This window comes from Thamnophis elegans, chromosome 4 (genome assembly GCF_009769535.1).
Source record: "Thamnophis elegans isolate rThaEle1 chromosome 4, rThaEle1.pri, whole genome shotgun sequence".
Lineage (NCBI taxonomy): Eukaryota > Metazoa > Chordata > Lepidosauria > Squamata > Colubridae > Thamnophis > Thamnophis elegans.
Genome location: NC_045544.1, coordinates 98,028,828 through 98,054,901, shown reverse-complemented (window position 1 = coordinate 98,054,901; position 26,074 = coordinate 98,028,828). Strand labels below are relative to the sequence as shown.

The window sequence follows — 26,074 nt, the reverse complement described above, 5'->3', positions numbered from 1 at the left end:
TTCCCTCTTATAAGAGTGTGGTTCTTCTGTTGAGCCCTGACAATCACACGTAATGCATTATAGCCAGAGAAAGGAAAGAGCATATGGTTACTGTACAGCCGTTCTTTATATTTTCCACTTTCTTCGTAATTTAGGAAAGTGCTGTAAAACAAACATTCCCATCTGTCAGTTTATTTGCATACTGATTATAATACAGTTCAAGGTTTCCATATTTTTTGACTTTATTAAGTACAATGTAATGTTCCAATAGTTAATCTGTGTCGCCATCGCGTTTACTTGCAGTAATGGCATAATTAAGTAATAAAACAGCTGCTGCAAACGGTCAACCACAACAGCGTTTTTTCAACGGGGACCACAGCGTACAGCAGCGCGCAGGCTTCTTTCAGCCACAGTAGCCCAGACAGATCGAAGGACTCGCATCGAGGAAGGACTGACTCATCAAGACCACTTCCTTCCACGTTCTAACCCCGCCGCTTTAACCGCTCCCAAAATGTCCCTCGCGTGGATCCGTAGGAAGGGAGTCTAAAAGAGTCGGATCCGTGCGTGCACGGGGGCTGTTGCGCATGCGTTCTGACCACCCGGAACTCGCGAAGCGGTAGAAGTGGCCGGCAGAAGAAGCAGGGAGAGGCGCCTTGCTGCCCTCGATAGCCGGGTAAGGAGTGGGAGGGGAGGAGGGTCGTAACACGGGTTGGCTCCCGGCTTTCGTTCCCGGCTTTCGTGTCTTCCCCGGCTGTTTGTTTCTAAGATGGTCTCCGCTTGGCGACCTTCAGGGTTAGGCAAACAAAACAGTTCCCGGCTGTGCAGCCGAAGGTGGTTAGTGGCTCATTTCCCCTCTTCCGCTTTTCCCGCCCTTTCCCTCCCTTTCTCCCTCCTTCCTTTCTTCCTTTTCCCATTATGAAGAAGGGAGCGTGTGAAAACGGAACTTAGAATATTGCTCGTTTTCCTCTGATAACGGGTGCGGGCTGGGAGGCTTCTCTGAACACGGAAACAAAAAAGGAAGCGTGAGGAAAATTTCTACCGAAAACGAAAGGGCAAAAGTTTTTCTTTTTTAAATACAAGAGTACATTTCCTTGCTTCATTTGATGAGTCAGAACCTATTTCGTATGTTGCGTGCTCGCATTGCCTCTACTGTGTAAAGTGACCGTATCAATGGCTGCGGCTAACAGGTCCCCTGCCCCCCCCCCGAGTTATAATCCAGCTCCGTTTGCCAGATGAAAGGATGACTAGAGGCTTCCTAAAGAAGTGGCAGAAAGGTTTTCCATCATTTTGGCATCTGAATGTGCTAAAATCTTTCTTGAATCCAGGCTGCTAAAAGTGGAGGAGAGTTTATTTCCTATCAGTTCATGAGTCTTTGTAAATTATAATTCGTACATCATTTGCTGTACTATTCATATGAATCTTTGTTTTTTCTTCATTGGGTCTGTCTGGCAAACCAAAGTCTCTACTGACTTTTGAAATTTGAGCTAGTTTAGATAAATTCAGTTTTAAAACATTGAGTACTTAATCATAGATATCCTTAAGGAACTAATGAGATGCCAAAGCAGGACAGTAGCCACCCAGTGCATCATCCTTGTGTTTTGTAATATATTTTATACTGTAAGTATAACGATCTCTGTACATTTCATTTTTTAAATTTTTGATACTATTTCATTTTTTCTGTTTTATTTATTAAATTTGTTGGCCGTGAGCCTCATGATATTCCAAATTCCATCTGATCTGTGGGATTAAGTGATCCCTTTCTGTTGAAGTTCAAAATTCAAAACACTCAACTGAGGAAATAAAAGTATGGAATATGAATCTGCAGTACAGAATTTGCTTTTCATTCTACACACCCACCAGCTGTCTCCAGGCTTTAAGGAGTCAAATATGAGTCATATGTTTCACTGGTAGTGGAAGTCCTTATTTCTTCCTATAAGTTAATCTAGCCTCCATATTAAGTCCCACATTATTACGTTTAGTGCTGAATATTCCTCTCGGCTGGAACCATCCAACAAATACTATAGTAGTATACTTTTTCCCCTTCAGCCACTATAATTGTGACACAACTTTGTCTATCAGATATAATTTACAATTTAGCTGTCTATAGCTGTGATGGCGAACCTTCTCGGCACTGAATGCTGAAAAGAGAGCACTCGCTCGCTCGTCTGGGCCATAACCTGGAAAAGGAGCTGCCCAGGTGACATTTGCGTGCCGGAAAATAAACTTCAGGTTTCTGGCACTGCCGCATGCATGAAGGCGAGCTGATCAGCGCATGCACCTGTGCGCCAGAAACCCAGATGAGGAAGACAATGTCACGCGTGCCAGACAACATGCCTCTGTGTGTTACTTCAGGTGCACATGCCATAGGTTCACCATCATGGGTCTAAAGCAATGATTTTTAAACTGACCCAATTCTTTCTCACCATCTTAAATAGTAGCATTAGCTTTACAAAAAACAAACCGGACTTTGCTTTAGAGAAGTGTCTCAGCAGTAGTGGTCTCAAAATGGATCCTGGACTCCCAATCAAACAATTACAAATTGGTCCATTACCCCCAGCCAAATTATCTCTTTGAAGTAATTAGCCCAGTTTAAAAATCACTGTTTTAAAATCAAACAAAAGTAACACAAACAAAAAATAATCAAAGATTGTGGTACTCTGAGAATGCCCAGACTATTCATTGTTCCTCCTGTGGGTCCAGGCAGGGGTCTTTAAAGGCTTTTCTTTATTCTTTTCTTAAATGCCAAGTCACTGTTGCTAAATTCCAGCAGGATGCTCCAGTAGACTCAGCAGTGAAAGTTTAATTAGTATTCTGGGTGGGTCTGTGACTTATATGGTGATAGCAGAAGTAGAGTAAAATAAGGGTAATGGGAAGATTGCAGGTTAAACATAAATTGAATCATCAAATTGGAAAAGTAAAAGTGCTCCTATTAGACAATTTCCTCAGTGCCATTTTACTGGAGTTCTTAAGTATATTTTCAGCTTTTGAAGTTGCTATGTATTTTCTAAGCCAAAATTAAATGAAATTTAAATGAGCAGGAAAGAGGAAGAATTGTCTTCATACAATTGTGTACTTTCTTAGAAGAAAGTAAAAATGAGATTTTTGAGGGTAACAGGTGCTATTACCCTAATTATGACAAATATTTCTTTTTAAAAAATCATTGAATGCAAAATTGTTTGTCACTAGAGTTCCAGTACAGAAATTTAAAAAAAAACCTTGTTTAGGGCAAAATGTTTATATAAGAGAAAACAATTGAGAAATCTTGTAGGTAATGTCCCTTTAATCCAAAAAGATGCCTCTGATGTGTTTTGCAGCAAAGTTATTTATGCATTTGAAATAGATCAATGCTTCTAAATATATCAAGTGAATGTTAATTATTTGAAAATTCCTTACTTGGTACTTTTCAAGTTGCATTCTAACTTCTTACACTTTTTTTCATAGATATATTTTCCATCATGGTGGGTGAAAAGAGGAATGGAAATCTTGGGTCAAAACTACAAGCTTATGCGGAGGAGCTAATCCGCCAACGTCGTGGACACGATGGACATACTGAATACCTGATTCGCTGGAGCATCCTGAGTTTAGATGACAACGTAGAAAATGCCACCCAGGCTGCTTCAACTGAGAACAAAATGGATAACATTCTTATGTGGATGTCAGCAGAAGAAGTTTATGCTAATTGTCCCACACTATTGGGCAAGAGGAAGCCTGAGGGGCAGCGAGTAAAAGAAGAGAAATCACCTAGCACATTCCCATCTGATGTCACAGTGGATGAAGCTTCCTTACATGAAATGAAGGCTGACGTCAGGAACCTGGTACAGCGTGCTAATCGACAGATGGCCAGGACAAGTGGTCCAGAGTCCTCCATCCTTAATACTGTCCATGTGCTCAGTGCTTATGCCAGCATTGGCTCATTGACAGGTGTCTTTAAGGAAACAGGTGCTTTAGACCTGCTGATGAAGATGTTATGTAATGAGGAGAAGCAAATTCGTCGTAGTGCTGGCAAGATGCTGAGAGCTTTGGCTTCTCATGATGCAGGTGAGGTTGCCTATTGAGATGTATGAGCTTTCTTGCAATAATTCAATCAGTTTTTGAGTCTTGTTGTCATATTTGAGAGATATATTAAGGTATATTATCCTGAAGAAAATCAAAACGTTTCCTACTTGGCATATCTTTCCACTCTGCTAATAAACAGGCTCAATAATTTTATAGCACCAAAGAAACAGTGCAGAGCATCTGCCAGTGAGGTCTTTGCTGCTATCTTCTCTGTAAGCATTTGTTTTTTGTTTTGTTGCCTTCAAGTCAGCCTTGGTTCCTGACAACTGCTCGGGCATGTCCCTACGGTTTTCTTGGCAAGATTTCAGAAGAGATTTGCAATTGCCTTCTTCCTAGGACTGAGAGAGAGTCACTGGGCCAAGTCATCCAGCAAATCTATGCTTACTCAAGATTTGAATAAAATTGTTGGAATTAATGGAAAAAGTTAATGACGAATAAGGCTTTTTGAATCCAGTGTCTATTCTAGGGCCACTCCCAGATTGGCTCTTTACTCATGCAATTACAGCACATGCTTTTGGGCAACAGATTATTTGTTTCTACCTTAGCAGTGATACAAAAATAATAGTTACAAATATAGTTCTTCATCTAAACTGCTGGAACTTGAAGGCAACAGTTTCTCTTTAGTGGGAATTTTTTTTTTTTTCATTTTCATGAATGGCTGTTCCCACATGTCATCATGGTACCATTTCGACAATGCCCTACCAAGTGAGTAGGGCATTTTTGGAATCCCCATTCATATTGATCAGTTATATTGAACAAATGTGTCATAAACTTGGGATAATTGGCTGGTTGCTGATTTTTGCATTCCATCTACAAATCTCATCACATTGTGTCTTTTGAATATGCTATTTTAACTATGGATATTGGAGCTATTATGTTTCTTATTTTCTTGTTATTTTTTTCATTTTAGTATAGTTTAGTATTATGTGTGTGTGTGTGTGTGTTGTATTTGTGCTGATAAATAAAGGGAGACTAGTATAGATCTATTTCAAGCTATTTAGCTCTCATCAGCTAGCCATACCCTTACTAGGATTAGAACCTGTGCTGTACTGCATCTTAGGCTTAGCTGATAAGGAGTAGAACTCTGTGGCTTAGTGGTTAACACATCTGCCTAAGATGCAATACAGCACAGGTTCTAATCCCAGTAAGGGTATGGCTAGCTGATGAGAGCTAAATAGCTTGAAATAGATCTATACTAGCCTCCCTTCATTTATTTATCAGCACAAATACAACACAAATGTAACAAAGGCAACAGTAAAAATATTGGGTTTCTGTCTGGATGGTCTCTTATGACGAGCCGATGGACAGAGAATGGAAGTAGTGAACTTCCTCCCATATTTGGGCATACGGGGGGTTGTAACTCTAAATAAATAAATAAATACATACATACATACATACATACATACATACATACATACATATAATGTCCCTGGTGGAAAAGGGAAAGGACACATGGGAAAAAACCCTCAACTTTTTACTTTTATATAATAGTATAAACTAGCCATTTCTATAACAACAAACCTATCTAATTGGTAAAACCCAAAATCAAAGTTTCATTTTTTCCACCTCAAGTACAAAGTCCATTCCATCTACAAGTCTCAGCACACTGCGTCTTTTGGACATGCTATTTTAACTATGAAGAGGATATTGAAGTTATTAAGTTTCTCAGTTCATTTAACAACTTAGTTTCCTCTTAGGATATTAGCTATCTCTGATATCATCTATGGGGAAATAAGTTTCTAGAGACTTGTATATTTGAGATGGTATTGTGGTATTAAGTGATATTGTGACATGATTTTAAGAGAATTGCAATGCCACTTGTCGGTTATCATTGCTAGCTAAAATATTGTGAAAAAATAAGATATCTACCATGAATATTAGTCTACCAATTTCATGTAAATTATATGACCTGCATTTATGATGTATCTTCTGTTCTCTGCTATGTCAAATATTTTAATATACTGTATGTCTAGAGCTGAATAGATTTTCAGCATGCAAGTAGATAGGTAATCTTGGAGAAATAAAATGTAGTGAAGGATCACATTAAGCATGGCTATTTTGGTTTCAGGTAGCCGAGCTTATGTTCTTTTGTCCCTGAGCCAGCAAGATGGCATTGAACAGCACATGGATTTTGACAGTCGTTATACTCTCTTGGAACTTTTTGCTGAGACTACATCCTCTGAAGAGCACTGTATGTCCTTTGAAGGGATTCATCTTCCTCAGGTACCAGCCTTTAGGTTGGCATTGATATGGATATCAAGATTTCTTTTTTCCAGAGGTTTTAGCGAAATATAAGACTATATATGAATATCTCATGAAAGAAGGATAGTCTAAAATCAAAGTTAGGGGAAATCACATTCATGAGATGATGACCAATTGTATCTATTCCTGTACCAGAAATCCTACCTGCAATCTCTCATGTCATTTTCATCTCTCTATGGGATTACTGCAAATGTTTTACATGGGGCTGTTCTTGAAGAACACTTTGAAGCTTCAATGGCCTAGACGGTTTTGGGTCATAGGGTTTGCCTGGGTTATGTCACCATTTTAGATGCAGCATTGGCTCTCAGGATACTTCTATGTGCAATTCAAGGTGGTGATCACCTTTGAAGTCCTGCATTTGTGGGACTGCCTTTTTCTGAGAGTCTCTGCTCATCTGACAAGCCCCCGATTTTGAACAGTGCTATCTTGTGGGACTAAGGAATTGCACCTGCCCTATGGAACAGTATAAATCAGCTGAAATGGCCTGGATTTCCCCTGAATGCTAAGCTCTATGGATATGGTTGGTTGGATGGTTTGTTATATGGTGTCTTAATTATTGTATTTTGATTTTTAACTGAGATTTTTTTTATTTGATTGATTTATATAGGTTTATTATATTGATTTGGTTGACTGTCAGTAGCCATGCAGCATTCATTGAGATGGACATATAATCCCCCCCCCCCCAATTAAATATATAAATATATTAAAATGGGATGGTTGTTATTCACTTACTGGAAACTCATATGTGAGAAGTAATGGACACGGCACTGATAATTTGATTCTATCCAGATGTTTTATAGTACAGATAATTCTTGTTCATTAAGGTAATTGGGACTGCAAACTCTGTTGCTAAGCAATGCAGTTATAAAATGCAATATCATGTGATTATACCATTTTATGGCAGCAATTTCAATAGTCCCAGTTGCTGTTAGGTCCGTGATGGCGAACCTCTTGCATGCATGCCAAAGGTGGCACGTAGAGCCCTCTCTGCTGGCATGTGCGCCACTGCCCCAGGTCCAATCTCCATGGAGTTTTTTTTGTGAGCTTCTGTTTCCCTACAAACGATGAAACGGAAGCTCACGAAAGAAAAAGATCTTACCTCTTGCTGCACTGCCGGTGTTGGGATGCCCCGACTTCCCACTGGCCAGCTGGTCTTCAGGTCTCTGCTGCGCATGCAGTCATGCACATGCCTGTTTGCGTTCATGCATTCACACATACTTTTCAGTTTGGACATGTGCGCATGTGTAGTTTGGGCACTCGATGTCTAAAAGATTCACTATCGTTGTGTTAGGTGAATAACAGGCAGTTGCAGCGTCCTAGAGTAGTGTAATTACCATTTGTGATCACCTGTTGGCTTCCTCATTGATTTTGCTTATTGGAAGCTAACAATGAACATTCCAAAAGGTGACCACTTGACTGTGGGATGTTGCAACAATGTAATTGTGAGCTTGTTGCCAAGTGCCTGAATTACAATCATGTGACTGGAGACTGCACTGGCTGCAACATGAGGACCCATATAAGTTCTCCTCGTTCAGTGCCCTTGTAGCTTTGAATGATTGCTGAACAAGTGGATATTAAACAAGGACTACCTGCATAATTTTGCAACTTTGACAATCTGTCAAATTGATGAAAATGATCCACAATATTTGGAGGTAATTCCATGACCTAAGCCTTTCTTGGAATCCAATTGTTTTGCTTACTGGGATAGAATTGTAAAATGTATTTTTTTTAAGTTATTGGTATGATAAGCTGTATTTATTTCAGATTCCGGGGAAGCTGCTGTTTTCTCTAGTGAAACGTTACCTATGTGTCACCTCCCTCATGGACAAGTTAAACAGTACCACAGAACTGGGAGGGGATCATCAGGATTCTTCAGCACCCAGTTCAAGCTTCGGGGAAAAAAGCCGGGTACAGCGAGAATTTGATTTCAGCATGGCCATGGCTAACTTGATTTCAGAGCTAGTCCGGGTCATGGGCTGGGATCGCAGCCACGAAAGGGAACTTCTGTCTCTGACGAATGCCCAGCCTCGAATTATTCGATCCATCTTCCAGCCCAAGGGTTCCACTTGTACTGCTGTTCAGGTGCCTTTAGTAACTTCCAACCCTTCACCAAGAAAAAAGCAAGGACAACCATTTTTGACTCTGTCAGATTTTTCCAGTCGCAGCAGCTATGTTGAGTATGTGCAGGAGAATCTCAAGCCAGGAATGACTGTGCGGATGTTGGAAGAATACGAGGAGATTGATGCTGGAGATGAGGGTGAATTTCGTCAGAGCAACAGCGGAATGCCTCCTGTGCAGGTAGGTTGAGCGGTAGAAGTTTCTTTAAATGCCTCCTGTGTCTGGGTAGTTTGGTTTTGTAATACCGTTTGGTATAATTTTTTTAAGTTAAAAAACCCCACCTTTTTATTATTACAAGAGCAGCAGGAGCAGTCAGTTTCAATTCAACCAATGGTTGTTGTTTATAAAGCCCTTCATGGCATAGGGGCCAAGCTATTTGCAGCACTGCTTGTCTCTCATTTTCTCTTCTTATCTAATAAGATTGAGAAGGGTAGGACCGATCACTTCCCATCTTTAAATCCATGTCATCTGATAGGACCTAGGAGATGCCTTCTCTGTTTGCACTGCTTACCCCCTGGAATAGTATCTCCCTGGAGATACAAGCTGCTGCTTTTTTTAAACAGGACTTGACCTGGCTCCCCTCTCACCACCCCACCCCACAGGCTCTGATTTAGGAGTGCATCCCTAAGTGAAAGCATGTTAAAGTTGTCTGAAAGTTTGGTTATTGCTATTTGTTTTAATGTATTGGGTACAATTTTTAACTCTCATGTTTCCATGAGCTTAGGTGACTTTTATACAGATTGAGAAAGCTGGATCATCAAAAACTATTAAATGAAGAAAAATGGATAGCATTAGCCCTTAAACTTATATACCACTCCATAATGCAGGGGTTTTCAATCTTGGCCACTTTAAGACCTGGGGACTTCCCCAGCCAGCCATCGGGAATTCTGGGAGTTGAAGTCCCCAAGTCTTAAAATGGCCAAGTTTGAAAACCCCTGCCAGAGTGCTTTACACCACCGTCTGAGTTGTTTACAAATGTCAGCATATTGTCCCCAGCAGTCTGGGTTCTCATCTTACTGACATCAGAAGGATGCAAGGCTGAGTCAATTTAAGCTGGTGAGGATCGAACTCCTGGCTGTGGGCAGTTAGCCCACAATACACCATTCTAACCACTGCACCACCATAGTACTTTTGAAATATACCAAAGAAAATTTTGGAATACCTTAGACTGCAAGAAAAGTAAATCATTCAATATTAGATGAAGTAAAGTAAAATGTTTATTAAAACTACTACTAATGAGGCTAGAGCTACAGATAATGAGGCAATTAGAAAACGGGTTGATACTAGATGGGTATCACCACTGAGGTGACAAGAACTGAATTACTGAAAAAAGTCTTGACAAAATAATGTTCATTGGGGTTATGAGAATTTGGAAATAATTGAACAGCACTGGGCACTGAATGAATTGTACAGGAATGCATTTAAAAAGAAACTATATAATGATGTATTGTGACAACTATGAGCTTAACATGAGCAATGAGTCTTCTCAAGAAAGATAAATATAATGTACTTTATCCTTATTAATTGATTCCCTTATCCTTAAGAATGTGCTGCAGCAAGAAATAATCCAGACTTTAGGAGTAGTAAAGAGAAACTGCTGGTTATCCTATAATTCTGTGGGCAATTCATCTGATGAGTTGGTCAGAAAAGGGATTGATTGCTATTTGTAGAATACCAATTTGCTAGGAAAAAACTGATTTAATGCTTTCTTAGCGCTGTTCTAAAACATACAATGCTATTATGTGACTGTACTATTATTCTATCGTATAGAGCAAAAACTCAATTGCTTAATTGCTGCTAGGAGACAATATGCCCTTAATAACAACCTCCCCCCCAAAAAAGTGTTGTGGTAGAAATAAGATAATGTGCAGCCTAAATTACCTTTCCTAAAGTTGATGCCCTCTAGATATGTGAAAATTGTAGTACTGTTTTAATTATATTTATTTGTATGTATTATGTCTTTATGATTTTTACAAATACTGTAACTCAAGGCAGCAAACCTGTCAACACCTTTCTCCAATTGCTCCCTGCCCCCAAGCAACAACCCTATGAGGTGGTTTGGACTGGGGGAGAGTAACTGATCCAAAATCACCCACCTGGCTTTTATGAGTAGGGCGGGACTATCTCCTGTTCTCTTGCTTTCTAGCTGGGTGCCTTAATTACCAGACCAAACTATATTGCTTACTGATAGTAAAAAGTGATTCAGTTTACTTTGATCATTAACATAAATGAAATTATAAGTACTTCTGTTCCATGCAAGCTGGGCAGTATTTGTTTCTATTTTGTGGCATGGAGAATTTGAGGGAACAGATGGCTTTAACTATGTAGTTCATTGTTTCGCAGGTTTTGTGGCAATCTACTGGCCAGACTTATTGGGTGCACTGGCACATGATAGAAATTATTGGCTCTGGGGAGCAAAATGAAGAGAATGCAGCACATGAAAAAGTATCTAGTTTAACAGAGAACCTGAAACTACCCACAGGTGAGATTAGAGGAATTTACAAACTAAATTATGTGTAGTTTTAGTTTGAATTATTGCATGCTATAAATTTATTGTTGTTGTTTATTTCTTTTAACTAGTAACATCTTAAATTTTATCTAAGTAAAAAAGTTTACGTAGATATTATTACACTTTAGGTTAGATGGTAGCTTACTTTTAGGATTAAAATACTTATTATGAAGTATTATAAAATAGATACTTTAGTTCTGTAGCTTTATTTATTGTCATCTGAAGAAATGTAATATGGTTGACTAGTAGCAGCTATATTGTGCCTTACATTTTTCACTATATTATTTTCTCTGAATTGCATTAGAGATCTATTTATTTTATTATTTTATGTTATTATTTTATGTTAATTATTTCCTTTTAGTATTTATTTCCTTTTAGTATTATTTCATTTTATACCCATCTATATTCTTTTAACAAATAATTTAAGGTGGTGAACATATTTAATATTTATTAATTACATTTTTATGTAGCCCACCTCCCCTGTAAGGTGATCCAACCATACTTTCCTCCTATTTTCCTCACAATAGCAATGCTGTGATTGAGCGGGCTGAAAGAGTGACTGACCCAAAGTTACCCAGGTGGCTTTTGTAGAATCGGTGTGCATTTTTAGTTCAAGAATTCAAATTCTGCAGCTGAATAATTGCTTACAGGATTCTATAGTCCTACAGTGAGATAGGCGGTAAATAACTTTAACAAATAAATAAATAGATTGAGCATATTCTTTTCTGTAGAATTCTAGAGTGCCTACAAATGAGAAGTTCCTAAGGAAGAATCTTGCTAACAAATTAGTTAGAAATAGACCGTTGTACTTACCTGAACAGTCATTTTTGGTGTGCTGCGTGATAATCCAAAGGAATGGGTTAATTTCGATCTGCTTGCCTAAAGACTGAATTGAAGAAACTTGGCCACACCTCCCTTTTCACTCGGCTAGTCAGTTTTTTCAATGGAAGGCATGGCCGTTTCGAAAGATGAAAGCTCATGAAATGCCCTCCTAACCTCAAAACCTACTGCCCACAATGACCCTGGGCCTAATTGCGAATGGGCGGGGTTGGATTCTCACGCAGTGCACCGAGAACGACCATTCAGATAAGTACAACGGTCTTTCTCCAGTGCGCTGCTTAGAGAATCCAAAGGAATGGGATATGCCTAAGCATACTGACCTAAGGGTGGGTAGTTGACTGGTCCAGGGAGCCAGAGTCCAAATGAACTGCCTGCAATACCCAACATCTGAAGGCAGCTTCGGCTGAAGCATAAACATCCAATTTATAATGTTTAATGAAGGGCGACGGAGATGACCATGTCGCTGCCCTACAAATCTCCTCAACCAAGGCTTGTGTGGCCCAGGCTGTGGTGGTGGCCGCGCTGTGCGTCAAGTGGGCTGTGATGTGACAAGGTGGTGGGTGGCCCTACACCTCTTATGCCTTGGCGATATAGGCCTTCAACCACCTTCCAATAGTGGTGGGTGGCACTTTCTGTCACATGGAGTCGGGAAGGAAGGCAACAAAGAGGGCGTCCGACTGTCAGAAGAATGCTGTACGCTTGATGTAGCATCAAAGGGTCCGTAGCACGTCGAGGTGATGCCATTTCCATTCATGAGGGTGCGTCGGTTGGGGACAAAGTCAGGCAATACCAACTCCTGGGCCCTATGAAACCAGGAGTTGACCTTCATAAGAAAGGAAGGGTCAAGCTGGAGGATCACCCTGTTAGGATGGAAAATACAGAGGTCACTGCGGACCGACAGGGCAGCCAATTCCGAGACCCTCCGAGCCGAGGTGATGGCCACAAGGAAGGCCACCTACAAAGTCAGTAGACGAAGGCTGATGGAGCAGATAGGTTCAAACGGTGCTGATGTCAAGGCTTTAAGTACTATGGGAAGCTCCCACGACAGGTAACGATGGCCCGTCAGAGGTCTGAGGTTGGCGGCACCCCTCAGGAAGGCATGAACCCTGGGATGGTGTGCCAAGGAACGGCCCGTGCCTCCATGAAGAACCGTAGCAAGTGGCGCCATCTGTCTTCGCAAGGTGTTTGGGGCCAGTCCCTTATCCAGGCCATCCTGGAGGAATTCCAGGACTTGAGGGAGCAAAGCCGATCTCTAACCCTCCGCCCTGGGTGTCTGGAATCTGCTGAAGAATCGAGGCAGGTGTGTGTTGGTTAGACTCAGCCAATCCGTCAGCACGTTCGTTGAGCTGGAGATGTGATCCGCCCTGACGGAGAGAAGTGAGATTTCACCCACAAGCAGAGTGCCTGTGCCTCCAGAATCAGCCTCTTGGAATGCATGCCCCCCGGTGGTTGATGTGTACTTTGGTGGCCACGTTGTCCGTGAGGATCAACACGTGCCGCCCCACCACCAGGTCTCTGAATTCCCAAAGGGCCAGATGAATGGCCTGAAGTTCCAACTAATTGATATTGTTCGTCAGGTCCTGGGGGCTCCAGCGTCCCTGGGCCCCTTGCGATTGAGTGTGAGCGCTCCAACCGTATAAGCTGGCATCGGTCATGATCGTGAACCGATCCAGCTCTCTGAACAGACAACCTTTTAGGAAGGCAGAAGAGGTTCACCAGTAGTAGAGAGAGCAGGTCACTTTGGAGGACAGTCACACTATAATGTCCAGGATGCTCCTGTCTCCTTTGGTGCGGAAGGAGGAAGTATTGAAGATGGTGTGCGTGAAGCCGGGCCCAGGGAACAATCCCTATGCAAGAGATCAGCTTCCCGAGCAATGTGTAAAGGATGGACAGGTGCACTGATCTCTGGGCCAGCACCTGGTTCACCAGGGCTCGAATGCTGGTGCAACGGTCGGGTGACAGGGACACCTGACATTGAACAGTGTCCATTACGGTCCTGAGATGTAGCAGTGATGTTGTTGCTGGGGCTGCTGCTGTTGCCTGCCCCTGTCCCTAAATCTGGACATATCCTGGGCTCGATCTGATCCCTAGTAGTAGGATCTTTGATACTGGGGCCCAGTGGACCCCAAATCCCCCTGAAAGGGCTGCCCGTGGGAGCTACGGTTGGGACCTGGGGTCCGCCCGCCTTTGTACAGAGGGGAGCACTTTCTTTTTATCTCTATTCTCAATGAGAATGGGGTCTAGGGCCTCCCCAAAACATTTTCCTCTTTTAAACGGGGCTGCACAAGGCGCTACTTGGAGCCCATGTCCACTTGCCAATGGCAGAGGCAGAGGAGGCAGCGGGATATGATATTAGTAGCCAATGTCCTGGAGGTGAATTAAGCCACTGCTAAGGTGGCATCAGCGGAAAATTCCAAAGCTGCCACCAACTTATTGACATCTTGGTGGAGGCGCATGTCCTCAGGTGCTAGCTTGGACTGCAATTGTCTGAGCCACAACAGGGAAGTCCTGTTGAAAAAGGATGCGGCAGTAGCTACACGAATCACCCAGGCAGCTATCTGGTGCAACTTGTGGAAGGTTTGTTCCTCCTTACAGTCCTCTGCCTTCAGCCCCTCAGATGCATCTGAAGGGACAATGGCGGGAGAGGTCAAAGCGGCTACTGGCGGATCCACAGTTGGCATTTGGAGGAGCCCCTCCAGGTCTGGGCCCAAACAGCCGCTTGTCATTATTGCTCGGTGGGGGAACCGCAGCTGGCAGAGACCACTGTCTCTGGATGACATCCAGAAAAAGTTTGGGTGATAGAATAACCTCTTGCTCCAGAACCGGTTCTGAAAACAAGTGCTCAGTGGAATCTAGACCCAGCGAAGGTTCCACTGGGGTACCCTTGCTGCCCATATTGGCTGTGGTCTTTGCCTTAAAGAGCAAGGATTTAAACAGTGTAGGCCAGAAAAGGCCTCTGGGAATGGGCACCCTCATCATCTGACAACTCCAGGTCGCGTTGCTCCTCATCACCCAGGAGCGAGTCCTTTCTGTGGATAGAGTGCACAGGAGAAGGATGGTCCCTTGCAGGATCCGGGGAGGGCCTAGAAGGTGCCCTTGAATGTTTGGATCTCCTGTGGAGTTTAGAATCAACCCCCTGTGAGATGGCAGCTGAGATAAGATCCCTGAAATCTCTAGGGAGGTTCAGGACTTGGTTGTCCACCTCTCAGAAATCTCTAGGGAGGTTCAGGACTTGGTTGTCCACCTCCACCTGCTGTGGGGGTAAATGTGGCCTCGGGTGGGAATGCCTGGTTTCCGGTGTTGAATGCTTGGCCTGGGAGGCCTGCGCAACGCTGAGGCCCAACGCTACTCTGGAGCTCAATTGGCACCAAAACCAACGGCCCACCAATTCCAGGGTATCCAATCACCACTCAGCAGCTCTTGGCGCAGCCCACGCCCGCGAAATTCAAAGCGCAATTCAAAATGGTGGCTCTGAGCGCCTCAGATGGAGAAGCAGGCAGTGTCAGAAAGATGGCGAACCAAACCTCCAAGCGCAGCAAGAGGGGCTTGAGAATGGCGCACGGAACTCATGACTCTCGGAACCAAGCGGCTATCAGTTACGGGCTAGCCTGAGTAATCAGGTAGAATTGCCCACCGCACACGCATTCCCCTGAATGTGGAAACCCTAGTGACAGTTCTTGCTGGCGGACCGGGAAAACCAGCGCGCCCACTGAAATTGTACTACTGAAACAACAATAACAAAAGAAATGCAGTACCTGTGCTTGCAAAGAAAATCCAAAGGAATAGACTATAAAGGTATAGGAGAAAATGTAAATACGCCTCTTCAGGCAGACTGAATTGAAAAAACTGACCGGCTGAATGAAAAGAGAGGCGTGGCCAACTTTTTCAATTCAGTCTCTAGGCAGGCAAACTGAAATTAACCCATTCCTTTGGATTCTCTAAGCAGCGCATTGGAGAACTTCATTTCTTCTTCCCTGGTGTATCTTATGCTGCCTCCAAATTTGCTCTGATGAGTTGGAGAACCATCTTGAGTGATGGAAATGCTGGTACTGGGGATTGGAAAGGAGAAGGGAGAATAGCAGATATCACCTATCCTCTTTGTAGAGCTGTGAACTATTCCAAATGTTATCCTGTTTTCTCAAGATATAGGCAAGTGACAGTCAAATCTCTGAGTTCAAAAGTTAGTTTTTGCTTTTTTTCTCTCTCTCTCTGCAGCTACTCAGACATTTTACTGCAAACCTCTTGGAGGACTTTACTGCCTGCCATACTTAGTGGATCAGTTATATGAGAGTTCTGGAATGTTGAGTCGGGCTGAATGGTGGGAGCTACTTTTTTTCATTAAAAAGCTAGAGCAACATGAGCAACAGGAAATTATTCGGTTCATTCAGGAGAATCATGAGGAACAGGTAAATGGAACAACTTTTCCTTGGGAGGAAGGGAACATAACAAAACAGGCATCTGACTAGAAAAAAACAGCCATGGTGGCACGGTGAGTTAGAATGCAGTAGTGAACTGCAGGATAACTCACTGCTCACTCCAGGGGTTCGATTCTGAGTGGCTCAAAGTTGACTCAGCCTTCCATCCTTCCGAGATCGGTAAAATGAGGACCCAGATTGTTGAGGGAAATATGTTGACTCTGTAAACTGCTTAAGAAGACTGTAAAGCACTGTGAAGCAGTATATAAGTCTAAGTGCTATTGCTATCTGAGTAGGAAAAATGCAATGGCACCTCCAGCATTCCTGCTTTTTAGGAACTAAGAAATGTGAATTGGCAGCCAAGAAGAGCAGCTCCTGTGTTCTTTTCCTAATAAAGGCATAAACAACCAATGACTGGTTTGTCCCACCCCTTCCCCATATCATTTAGAATTGTACTATTGAAAGTTAGAACCAAACTAACCACATTCCCATGGTGCAGTTTTGCAGATTAAGAATCAGAATGCACTATTTTACAAGGGATTGGCCTAAAGTGTAAGAATGGTAATGCTTTACCTTCTTATCACTACCATTTCCTGCCACCACCATTCTAATTAATGAATGTTAAAAACAGTCTGAAAAGATTTTTCAATATTCTTTCCAGTGATTCTTATACATTGGATCCCATGGTTCTACATAGAGTCAAGAAGCTTAAATACAGCCTCCAACTGCCCAAAATGTGCCCTTTCCTGCCCTAGTATATGAAAGGTCCATTGGACAAACAGGCTCTTTTATCCTTTTACAGCTATGATTGGATGTGAGAAGCACTATGTATATAGACTTCTGATTACTGAATTGTCTTTTGCATTTTAAGCTGTCGGAACTAGATGAGGAGGGCCTGATTCAGCTGTCAATATCAGTAGAATTGGCTCGGAAACTCTTGCCGCTTTTGAGCAAGTACTGTCAAGGCTGCACCCAAAATGACCTCCAGAATTCCCACATTTATCTCAAATACACCTTCAGCAAGGGAAGTTCAGAAGAAGGTTGCCAAAGTATGGACATAACCTCTGCAAAAGATAGTGGCTTTTCTGAAGCCATGGCTTCCCAAAAACCAAAGGAGTCCATTTCTGCTGAAATGTCTTCTCCAGTGCTGTCCACAACAGAGAAGACTGATACACAGTTATTTAATAAACTTCTTCACGTAGAAGGACTTTACTCTCCAGAAATACCAGATGAAAAAGCCAAAGGTAAATGCCAAAAAGATATGTATTTAAGCTCATTTATGTCAAATAATTGCAGGGAAAAGAGGGAGGGTGGAGTTGAAGAAAACCAGAGACTAATTTAGTGCATGTATAGCTGTTGTGGAAAATAAAGAATAAAAGTTTAACAAAAAATACATGATTGGGTAGTTACTAAGAGTCTATTTTACTGATCTGTCCTTTGTTATTGATCAGCTTACTTCAGTGGGAAAGTGTCAGGAAAGAGGAACTCCCTGGAGAAGCTTGCAGATATTGTAGACATAATACAGAAATCTAGTTCTGAGGTTGCACTACAGGTGGCTGGACTCAGATTCATAATCAAGATCTTAGAAGATGAACCTGGTCAAGAAAGACAAATTATTAAAGTAGAAAGTGGACCCTCAATCAGGTCAGTTTTCTTCCTTCAATATGCAATAGTTATAGTAGGCCCGCATTTCAATTATAAAGCGTCTTTAGTATCTGTAGTTTTAACGCAGTCATTCTACTTCTGTGTGTGGGTCTTCGTAGTTTGTGATTTTCTCCAGTTCTTTTTCTTCTATTGTTTCCAAGTACATCCACTTCCACTAGCCAGATCTTTTTGTCTTTCTTATCAATAGTTGTTCCCATGTTCCCCCGAAAATAAGACAGGGTCTAATTTTCTTTTGACCCTCAAAATATTGATTGGGTCTTATTATCGGGGGGCTTATTGTTTTGGGGTTGCCGGGTGGCTGCTCTCTGTGAGCGGGTGCCCGAAGAGCCAGGCACAGTCTCAGGGGCAAACGGCTGTGTTGCGCTGTCGCAGCAGCACAACATACCAGCCATGAAGTGACCACGCTCATGAGCAGCCACCCGGCAACCCAGCCGAGCAGAGCGCCACTCATGGACCCAGTGATATCCCAAAGGCGCTAAGCTGCGTGGTGCTCTTCCCTCCCCCCAGCTCCCGCGGCTTAGGTCAGTGCCTGGTGCTCTTCCTGGCTGGAAAGGGAAGTTGCGCAAGCGCTTGTTCAATCCCCAGCTGGTGGGCCTCCCAACCTCACCATGCCCTGGCCCAGCTCTCCCTGCAGGGCCAGTGTGCTGCCGCCGCGCTCCAAGCATAACCTATTCTCCAGCTTCCAAACTCCGGAGATCCTCAGCTGAGTCTTTTGGCAGTAGCCGCTCTGGGGATATGCTCTATGGTTTTGGGCTGGCTGAGGCAGAGCGTACTCCCAGAGCATACAACCATAGAGTGTATTCCCAGAGTGGCAACTTTCGGAAGACACAGCATCCTACCTCTGTGCTTTGGAAGCCGCAGAAAAAGCTATGCGGCAGCAGCAGCTGCAGCAGCTGCAGCGGAGATGCCCTGGCTCTGCAGGGAGAGTTAGGCAAGGGCATCGTGAGGCTGGGAGGTGCGTGAGCAGGGAGCGGAAAAGCCGCTCATGCAACCACCCCTCTCCAGCCATGCAGAGCCCCATTCACTGACTAGGGGCATTCTGAAGGCGCCAAGCCGCGGGAGCCGGAGGATGGTGAACAGCGCTCACGTGGCTTGGTAATACCCCTAGGTCAGTGAATGGCGCTGTGCCTGGCTGGAAAGGGGGGTTGCTGGGTGGCTGCTCGTGAGTGTGGTCACTTCATGGCTGCTGTGTAGTGCTGCTGCAACAGAGCAACACAGCCGTTCGACCCTGAGGCCTTGCCCGGGTTTCGGGAGCCCACTCGCAAGAGAGCAGCTGCCCGGCAAACCCCCTCTCCAGTTGGGCACAGCACTGCTCACTGACCTAGTGGTATCCTGAAGGTACCAAGCAACATGAGACTATGCTCCCCCCCCCCCCCCGGTTGCAGCTTGGTGCCTTTGGGATACCGCTAGGTCAGTGAGTGGTGCTCTGCCTGGCTGGAGGGGGGGAGTGTCCAGAGGGCTTATTTTCAGGGGAGGGCTTACATTTTTGCCCACCCAAAAAATGTGGCATGGCCTTATTATCAGGACATGTTGTATTTTTGGGGAAACACAGTAGTCTGGAGTCACTCCTTGTCAGTTGTATATATAGTTGCATATTTCTGTTTCTTTCACAGAAACATATATCTTTGGACATAGTCTTCTGAGTTTGCAATGGCCTTCTCTTTCTTGAGCTCCACTCCAGCTTTCCTGGTTTGATTTTTATCTGGTCATCTAGTAATTTTATTTTTCTTAGGAAAAACTAGAGGTAGCACCTGAGAATTTATTTGCTCAGAACCTTATAAAGACACAACCATAAATTTAAAAGCTTTTTTATGCTCCTCAGAGAGAAGATGGTGAAGATGCTGGTGGAGCTGCTCAGCAACCAGCTGAAGGAGAAATTGTTGATGGTGACAGCATTAAGACTGCTTTATGTGTTAATGGCAAAGTATGATTGGCGAATCCTTTTTGCTACAGAAGGTGGGGTGCGTGCTGTGCTGGGCTGTATGCAGGAATATTCCCCTTCTGCATTGGTACAGCAGGCTGGCTTGGCAGTAAGTTGAATATATTAATGACATAAATTGATGGTGGGAATTTGATGTATGTGTGTCTCTGTTTGTTTTAGAAGAATTTTCCATTAACTCTTAATGGAAATAAAGTATATATTAAACAATAATTAATACATTAAAATACCAGAGCAAATAAATATGCTTAGAAATTAGAACTATGGAAGAATGTTTCTCAGAAAAATTCTTAACATTTATCATTTTTAATATGTTCTGAAAATAAGTCTTAATACCACATAAATGTAACTCTCAGCATGAAATTCAGTTTGAATTTAACAAATTAATTGTGCAGATAAAATTAATGCAAAGTATATATTTTTTTAAAAAATGTGAAGAGAAAAGAGAAAGAAATAAGTCAATTCCTCCTTTATCTCAGCAAGCATAAACAACTTTAAACAACTTTAGCAATTTGTCACCATCTCTTAAAATACAGCAACCTCTTCCATCTCATACCTCACCACATTCTCTTAAACAAATCTTTAAAATCTCATGCTCTATCTTAATCAACAAGAGTCCATTAAGGGTTACCAGAAATATCAGCCTATCTAGTATATGCTTGATCTAATAAACCCACCTGAATTCCATCCTTGTGTGTCCATTGTTAACAAATATCTACCATTGATAAAAGATTTTGCTCCATTCTGCATTATCAGATTGATACTAATAAAGGAGAATATTTGTAGTTCAGGGTTGAAATGAGGGGTCCTTCTCTGAGCTTGGTGGTTTTCTTGCAGTAGTTGCCTAGTTTGAGTAATGAAACGTCAGCAAAAAAACCACCAAGCTCGGAGAACACGACCCCACATTATCAGACTGAGCTTTAGGAAAGAATACTTTAATTCCCTTTAATTATAATACTTATTTCCTTCTACTGCTCTCTAGTCTCCAATCTTCAAAATCCCACTTAATCTTCTTGTTTTTCTTCTGGATGTAAAAACATGGATAGTTTTCTATGGGAAGGATTTTTATATTTAATTTCAGAATGTTATTAAATGTATCTGCTGACCACAGTAGCTTTTAATTAGATGGACAGATATATAAATGTGATGGATGGATGAATGGATGGATGAATATTGATCTTTAGTCAGTTTATAAAATCAACATTCTAGTCTCCCTTTTAGTGTCAATTCCAGAAAAAAGTAAGTTGTTAAACTTAAAACTTCTTTTCTGAAAGATAGAAGGACATTGACTCAGTGATTAAGAAATGAAGATCAGCGGAATCATCTTCCCTTAAAGGCTACATTATTAGCTTTGTGGAAATCCTTGACTTTTCATCATTCAACTCACAAGCACAACAATGCCAAGTCCTCCCAGCTACGAGGAGCCACTGTCCAGAATATGTCTGGGCGATCTCACAATCTCTCCTTTATCCTGAGAGATTTCCTGGGCCCAGATTCAGTATCTAGCCAGCAATTTCAGCTTAATGTTGTCCTTGCTTTTTCAGAAATGTCTTCAGTTTACTATGTCCTCAACAAAAGTCCAAGTTGAACAAGATTTCAAACAGCTGAAGTATAAAGTGGGTGCTGATGAAATATTGTGACAAAGGGAATCAGTTACTTATTTCTGATCTTCGTTTTCTGCTTTTGGTTTTTCTAGGCATTGAAAGTATTGGTGGGTGCTGGAAACTGTGAGCTACTTGGTACCAGTGGGAAATCATACCCTCTGAATCATTCAGATGCTCAGATGATGCGGGAAATTTTTGCCAGCATTGGTTCTGCTTCCAGCAAAGAATCTGACAATTTACTATGTGTAATTTGTATTGCTATTGAGAAGATGTTGGCTACACCTGGGTAAGATGAAAATGAAGTCTTGACTGAAATAAAGGAGCATATAACTAAGTTCAAGGAATTAATAATTAAACAAGAATAAGGAATGAATGTTGAGAATTCACTTTTTTTTCTTTTGTAGGGAGAATTCGGTTGATGCCTCATTTTGATAAGTTTTCTGTTCTGTACCTTTAAATCGGAGGCAATCTGACAGACATTAATAGGATTATTATTATTTCAAAACATGTAATCATTTCTTGAACTGAATAGGATTATTGAGTGCTTAGTGTTGGAATATTACATATTCCAATATTTTTTCCTTCCACATCCTTCAGCATTGCTTCAGTTGTTTATGCCAACCATTCCTCTTTTCCTCAGAGCCTCGTCAGCAGTGCAGAATGGGCTGTTGGTATTAAACATGCTGATCAACAATCATAAGGGCCTGGCAGAACAGTTGGGAAGCTGTGACCTCCGTTCGGTCCTGCAGAGTTGTTGTCAAACAGGCCAGAGCTCCAGTGAGATGCTAGCTCGAATAGTGCTCAATCGTTTGGCTGAGCATAAATTGCCATTGAGCCAGGAGAATGCAGGTAGAGATTGCTTTTAAGTTTCTAGTTGCTTATCTTTATCCTTTTGGCATTTTTCTCTCTAACTGTGTAATAGTTTTATTTCCATTAGGCTTTGCTTCATAGAGTGCTCTCTTTTGAGGATCTAATAAGGTCTTAACCTCTCCATTATGTTGGAAGGGATTGCCTAAGCACACAATCATCATTTTCTTATTCTTCTATATCAGCATGTCTTTCTGAATATCCATAGGCTTCCTTTTAATAGTAAATCACAGGAGATAGTTTTCACTTGCTGTGTTTTGAAACTTGGAAGGCCAGAGGTTAATTATCCCCATGGCTACTTCCAGGGATCTTTTCCTGCTGGAGAAGGAGCCCTCCTGGAGAAGATGCCCTGCCCCTGTGGCCATTTATTGGGGAGATGATTAGCAGCATCTGTTTTTTTTCCTCCATAGCCTATTTCAGGGAATTATATTTTGACATAGGGAGATCTTCTCCTTCTCTCCCCTTTTTGATACAGAATCTGAAGCTTCCTTTGAGTTCAAAGATATGGATGTACCAACCCTACTGAAAAACCTGCATGAAACCAGCTTTTCAAAAGATGTAGTGCTAGCACTGGAGCACTGCCTTTGTGACGAGGGTGTTTACCCTGAGAGAAATGTAACAGACATTTTGCCAGATCATGAGCATTTCTTGCTGCTGTTGAAGACCCTAGAACAGTTGGGAGCTGAAAAGACTGTCCAGATGGCCATGATGAGGTAGAATGAAGATGTATTTTACCATCATGGAATGTGGAAGATTTTTTTAGAAGAGTATTTGGATTCAGAGAAAGTCGGGTGGTTTGAGCAGTGGTGGGACCACTCTCTCTTCTGGATAGGTTAGCACGGAAGGTCTGAAGTAGGTAATTTAAATAATATAACTTGCTGACCTGCATCACCATAAGTCAATCTGTTCAAGAAAATGGCTTGAGGCTTGTGTATATCATAATCTTAGGAAATAGAACACTGCAGGAAATTGTTTGAAATGGGAATTATTTATTGTTATAAATTTTGGGACACTGCACTTTATAGAAAACTATCACTCTCACAGAGGCTTAGAATTCTGGGAACTGCAATCCTAAAAAGGCACTGAAGTGGGTGAAATGCCTGCAGTCTTTTGAGCTGTATGTGAAAGAACTGAACCACAACACAGAAACAGCTTTGTGATCAAAATCATAAAAATGAATATTTGGCATCAGATAATACAGAAAATGTTTGTTGCTACACCTGTAGAGAATGTGCTTCATCCCAAATGGTGTTGGAACATTTTAAATTGATGAAAAAATGTATTCTTTTTGCAAGAAAGTATTAATAATCATATCTATAAACAAAAAACCCTGATATTTATCGTATATTTTAAATACAGTTATTAAAATAGTCCAGGCAGTCAGCTTAAGAACTAAAGACTGCTGTTGTTCTTAAATTGAAATTCGCTTTTATAACAAGTATCTTCTCTTTGCAGGATTTTGAATAAGTTTTTGGATATTTCCCAAGAGGATGCATTGCCCTGGCATGAGTGCATTGAGCCTTGTTTGTCCTCAATGAGTACCCACAATAGTGAACGGGAGGTAAGGAATTAATTGCAACATAAATGGAAAAGGAGTTTAATAAGAGGCATTTGAAGAAGGTATGAAAAATATTAGTGAGCATGTTGACAAAATTGCAGATTCTCAATTCAAGCCAGATGTAGTTGGCAAAAAGCATTTTTCATCTCTGCTGGTAAATATATATTATTAGTAAACAAAATTTGGATTGAAAATCAAATAGAATTGGGCCAAGAAGCCAAAAGCATATGCAGGTAGTCCTTGACTTACAAACACAATTGAGCCCATAATTTCTGTTGCTAAGTGAGACATTTCTTAAGTGAATTTTATGGTGTCCCATTTTTATGAACTTTCTTGACAGAGTTAAGTGAATCCCTGCAGTGGTTAAATTAGTAACATGGTTGTTAAATAAGTCTGCCTTCCTCATTCACTTTGCTTGTCAAAAAGTGGGGAAAGATGGTCACATGATCCTGACACAGCAACCATCATAAATATGAGTCAGTTGCCAAGCATCTGAATTATGATCATGTGATGTTGCAATGGTTCTAAGTGTGAAAAATGGCCATGTCACTTTTTTCAGTGCCGTTGTAACTTTGAACAGTCACTAAATGAACTACTGTATATCAAGGACTACTGGTAGGTATATTTGCAAGTATAGAACAGGCATAGCTAAGTTCTTATCAGTCTAGATATTGATAAAGATTTCCCATAAGATTCATAAATAGGCATCATCTTTGTCATGAAAATTTGCTTACTTTTCCAACAGTAATAATCTCCAGTTTCTATTTGAAACACTTTCATAATGATCAAATTAACTGTTTTATCCTCAGAACTGCTCAAATTTGATACCCTTGGGAGAAACTAATTTTTAACTTAGCAGTTGATTACAGGCAAGAACTCCTCCCTATGCCTTTAAATAGGCTCTAACGTTAAATTCTTGTGGGCAAATAGAGTGTATGCCTGGAGTTTCTGTCTTTATAAGTGGCAAGAGAAAAAAAAATAGAGATTTTACACTATATTTACTGATAGCATGTGATCCACAACTTGTTTGAAAAGAATTAAATTGTCATTGAACTGAAATAGATCTCATACCCATGATGCATGGATTGATCAGGTGTTCCTGAAGACCCATTGAAGAAGAGTTGTAATCCCCTGGAAAATATGGTTGGTGATGAGGGATAAAAGGAAATACAGATGGAAAGAGGAACTTATTTGCCAAAAACTCTTGTTTCTGTACACTTTCTTGCTATTATGTTTCTGTCAACAGGTTGTGCAGGAGTTCATCCGTTTCCTGCATCGTTTAGCTACCACCAACAAAGATTGTGCGGTTGTGATGTGCCGCGTAGGCACAAAGGAAGCTCTGACCAAAGCTATGGACAAGCACAACTCCAACTTGTTATTGGTGACAGAGTTGCGGGACCTTGTGACTGACTGTGAGAAATATGCTAGCCTTTATAAGAAGATGACAACCAGTATCCTGGCTGGATGCATTCAGGTAACTTTGATCTTTCCTGTGTGTGTATTAGGTGGTTGGCCTAGGAACAGGTAAACAATGAGTATCAATAGAGTGGTCAGATAATCTGTAATAAATCAGAGCAAACAGTCAAGAGCTAAATTTGGTCAAAAACAAAAACTTCCTTAAAATTATGAGATTCTGTTCTCTCTTCTTGTATAGGTATAAGTAACTTTCTGACTCGTGTGTGTGTGTGTGTGTGTGTGTGTGTATAGGATTCAGGGCTGTATACAAAGGATGGTAGGACAGAGAAGCTTAGTAAATTGTGCTCAGTTGAATAGCTTGCATTGTAGAATCAGTAGATTTAAAGAATAAAAGTTTTTCTTTAACTAAATCTTAAGCTTTATTGATAAATATATTCTGCTATCTACTTTGTTTATACAGATGGTTCTAGGACAGATAGAGGAACATAGACGAAGCCACCAACCTATTAATATTCCCTTTTTTGATGTTTTTTTGCGCAACCTTTGCCAAGGTAAATATTTGCATCCTTTGGAATTTAAAAATTGGAGGATTCATGTACAGATCTGCTGTAAAAGGAGTAATTCTCTCTCCCTCCCTCCCTCCCTCCCTCCCTAGGTTCTAATGTAGAGGTGAAGGAAGACAAGTGTTGGGAAAGGATAGAAGTCTCTTCTAATCCACATAGAGCCAATAAACTGATTGACAAAAATCCAAAGACTTATTGGGAGTCTAATGGTAGCACAGGTTCCCATTACATCAATGTATATATGCATCGTGGAGTGGTAGTCAGGTAAGTCCCAATGGAGGCA

The 26,074-nt window shown here is 41.5% G+C and overlaps 1 protein-coding gene across 1 annotated transcript in view; it reads left to right on the top strand.

The window, feature by feature from the left end:
- Window positions 1-555: 555 nt before the first annotated feature.
- The window catches only part of LOC116507428 (cullin-9-like), a 52,800-nt gene continuing 27,281 nt past the window's right edge, over window positions 556-26,074 (top strand). Inside the window, exons 1-16 of the mRNA XM_032215550.1 lie at window positions 556-652; window positions 3,421-4,017; window positions 6,104-6,258; window positions 8,062-8,595; window positions 10,759-10,897; window positions 15,980-16,170; window positions 17,051-17,423; window positions 17,631-17,823; window positions 19,667-19,874; window positions 21,480-21,673; window positions 22,028-22,236; window positions 22,730-22,967; window positions 23,710-23,815; window positions 25,059-25,286; window positions 25,689-25,779; window positions 25,884-26,055. Coding sequence (XP_032071441.1) covers window positions 3,435-4,017; window positions 6,104-6,258; window positions 8,062-8,595; window positions 10,759-10,897; window positions 15,980-16,170; window positions 17,051-17,423; window positions 17,631-17,823; window positions 19,667-19,874; window positions 21,480-21,673; window positions 22,028-22,236; window positions 22,730-22,967; window positions 23,710-23,815; window positions 25,059-25,286; window positions 25,689-25,779; window positions 25,884-26,055 — 3,614 coding nt within the window. The 5' untranslated portion in view covers window positions 556-652; window positions 3,421-3,434. The remainder of the gene's footprint in view (window positions 653-3,420; window positions 4,018-6,103; window positions 6,259-8,061; window positions 8,596-10,758; window positions 10,898-15,979; window positions 16,171-17,050; window positions 17,424-17,630; window positions 17,824-19,666; window positions 19,875-21,479; window positions 21,674-22,027; window positions 22,237-22,729; window positions 22,968-23,709; window positions 23,816-25,058; window positions 25,287-25,688; window positions 25,780-25,883; window positions 26,056-26,074) is intronic.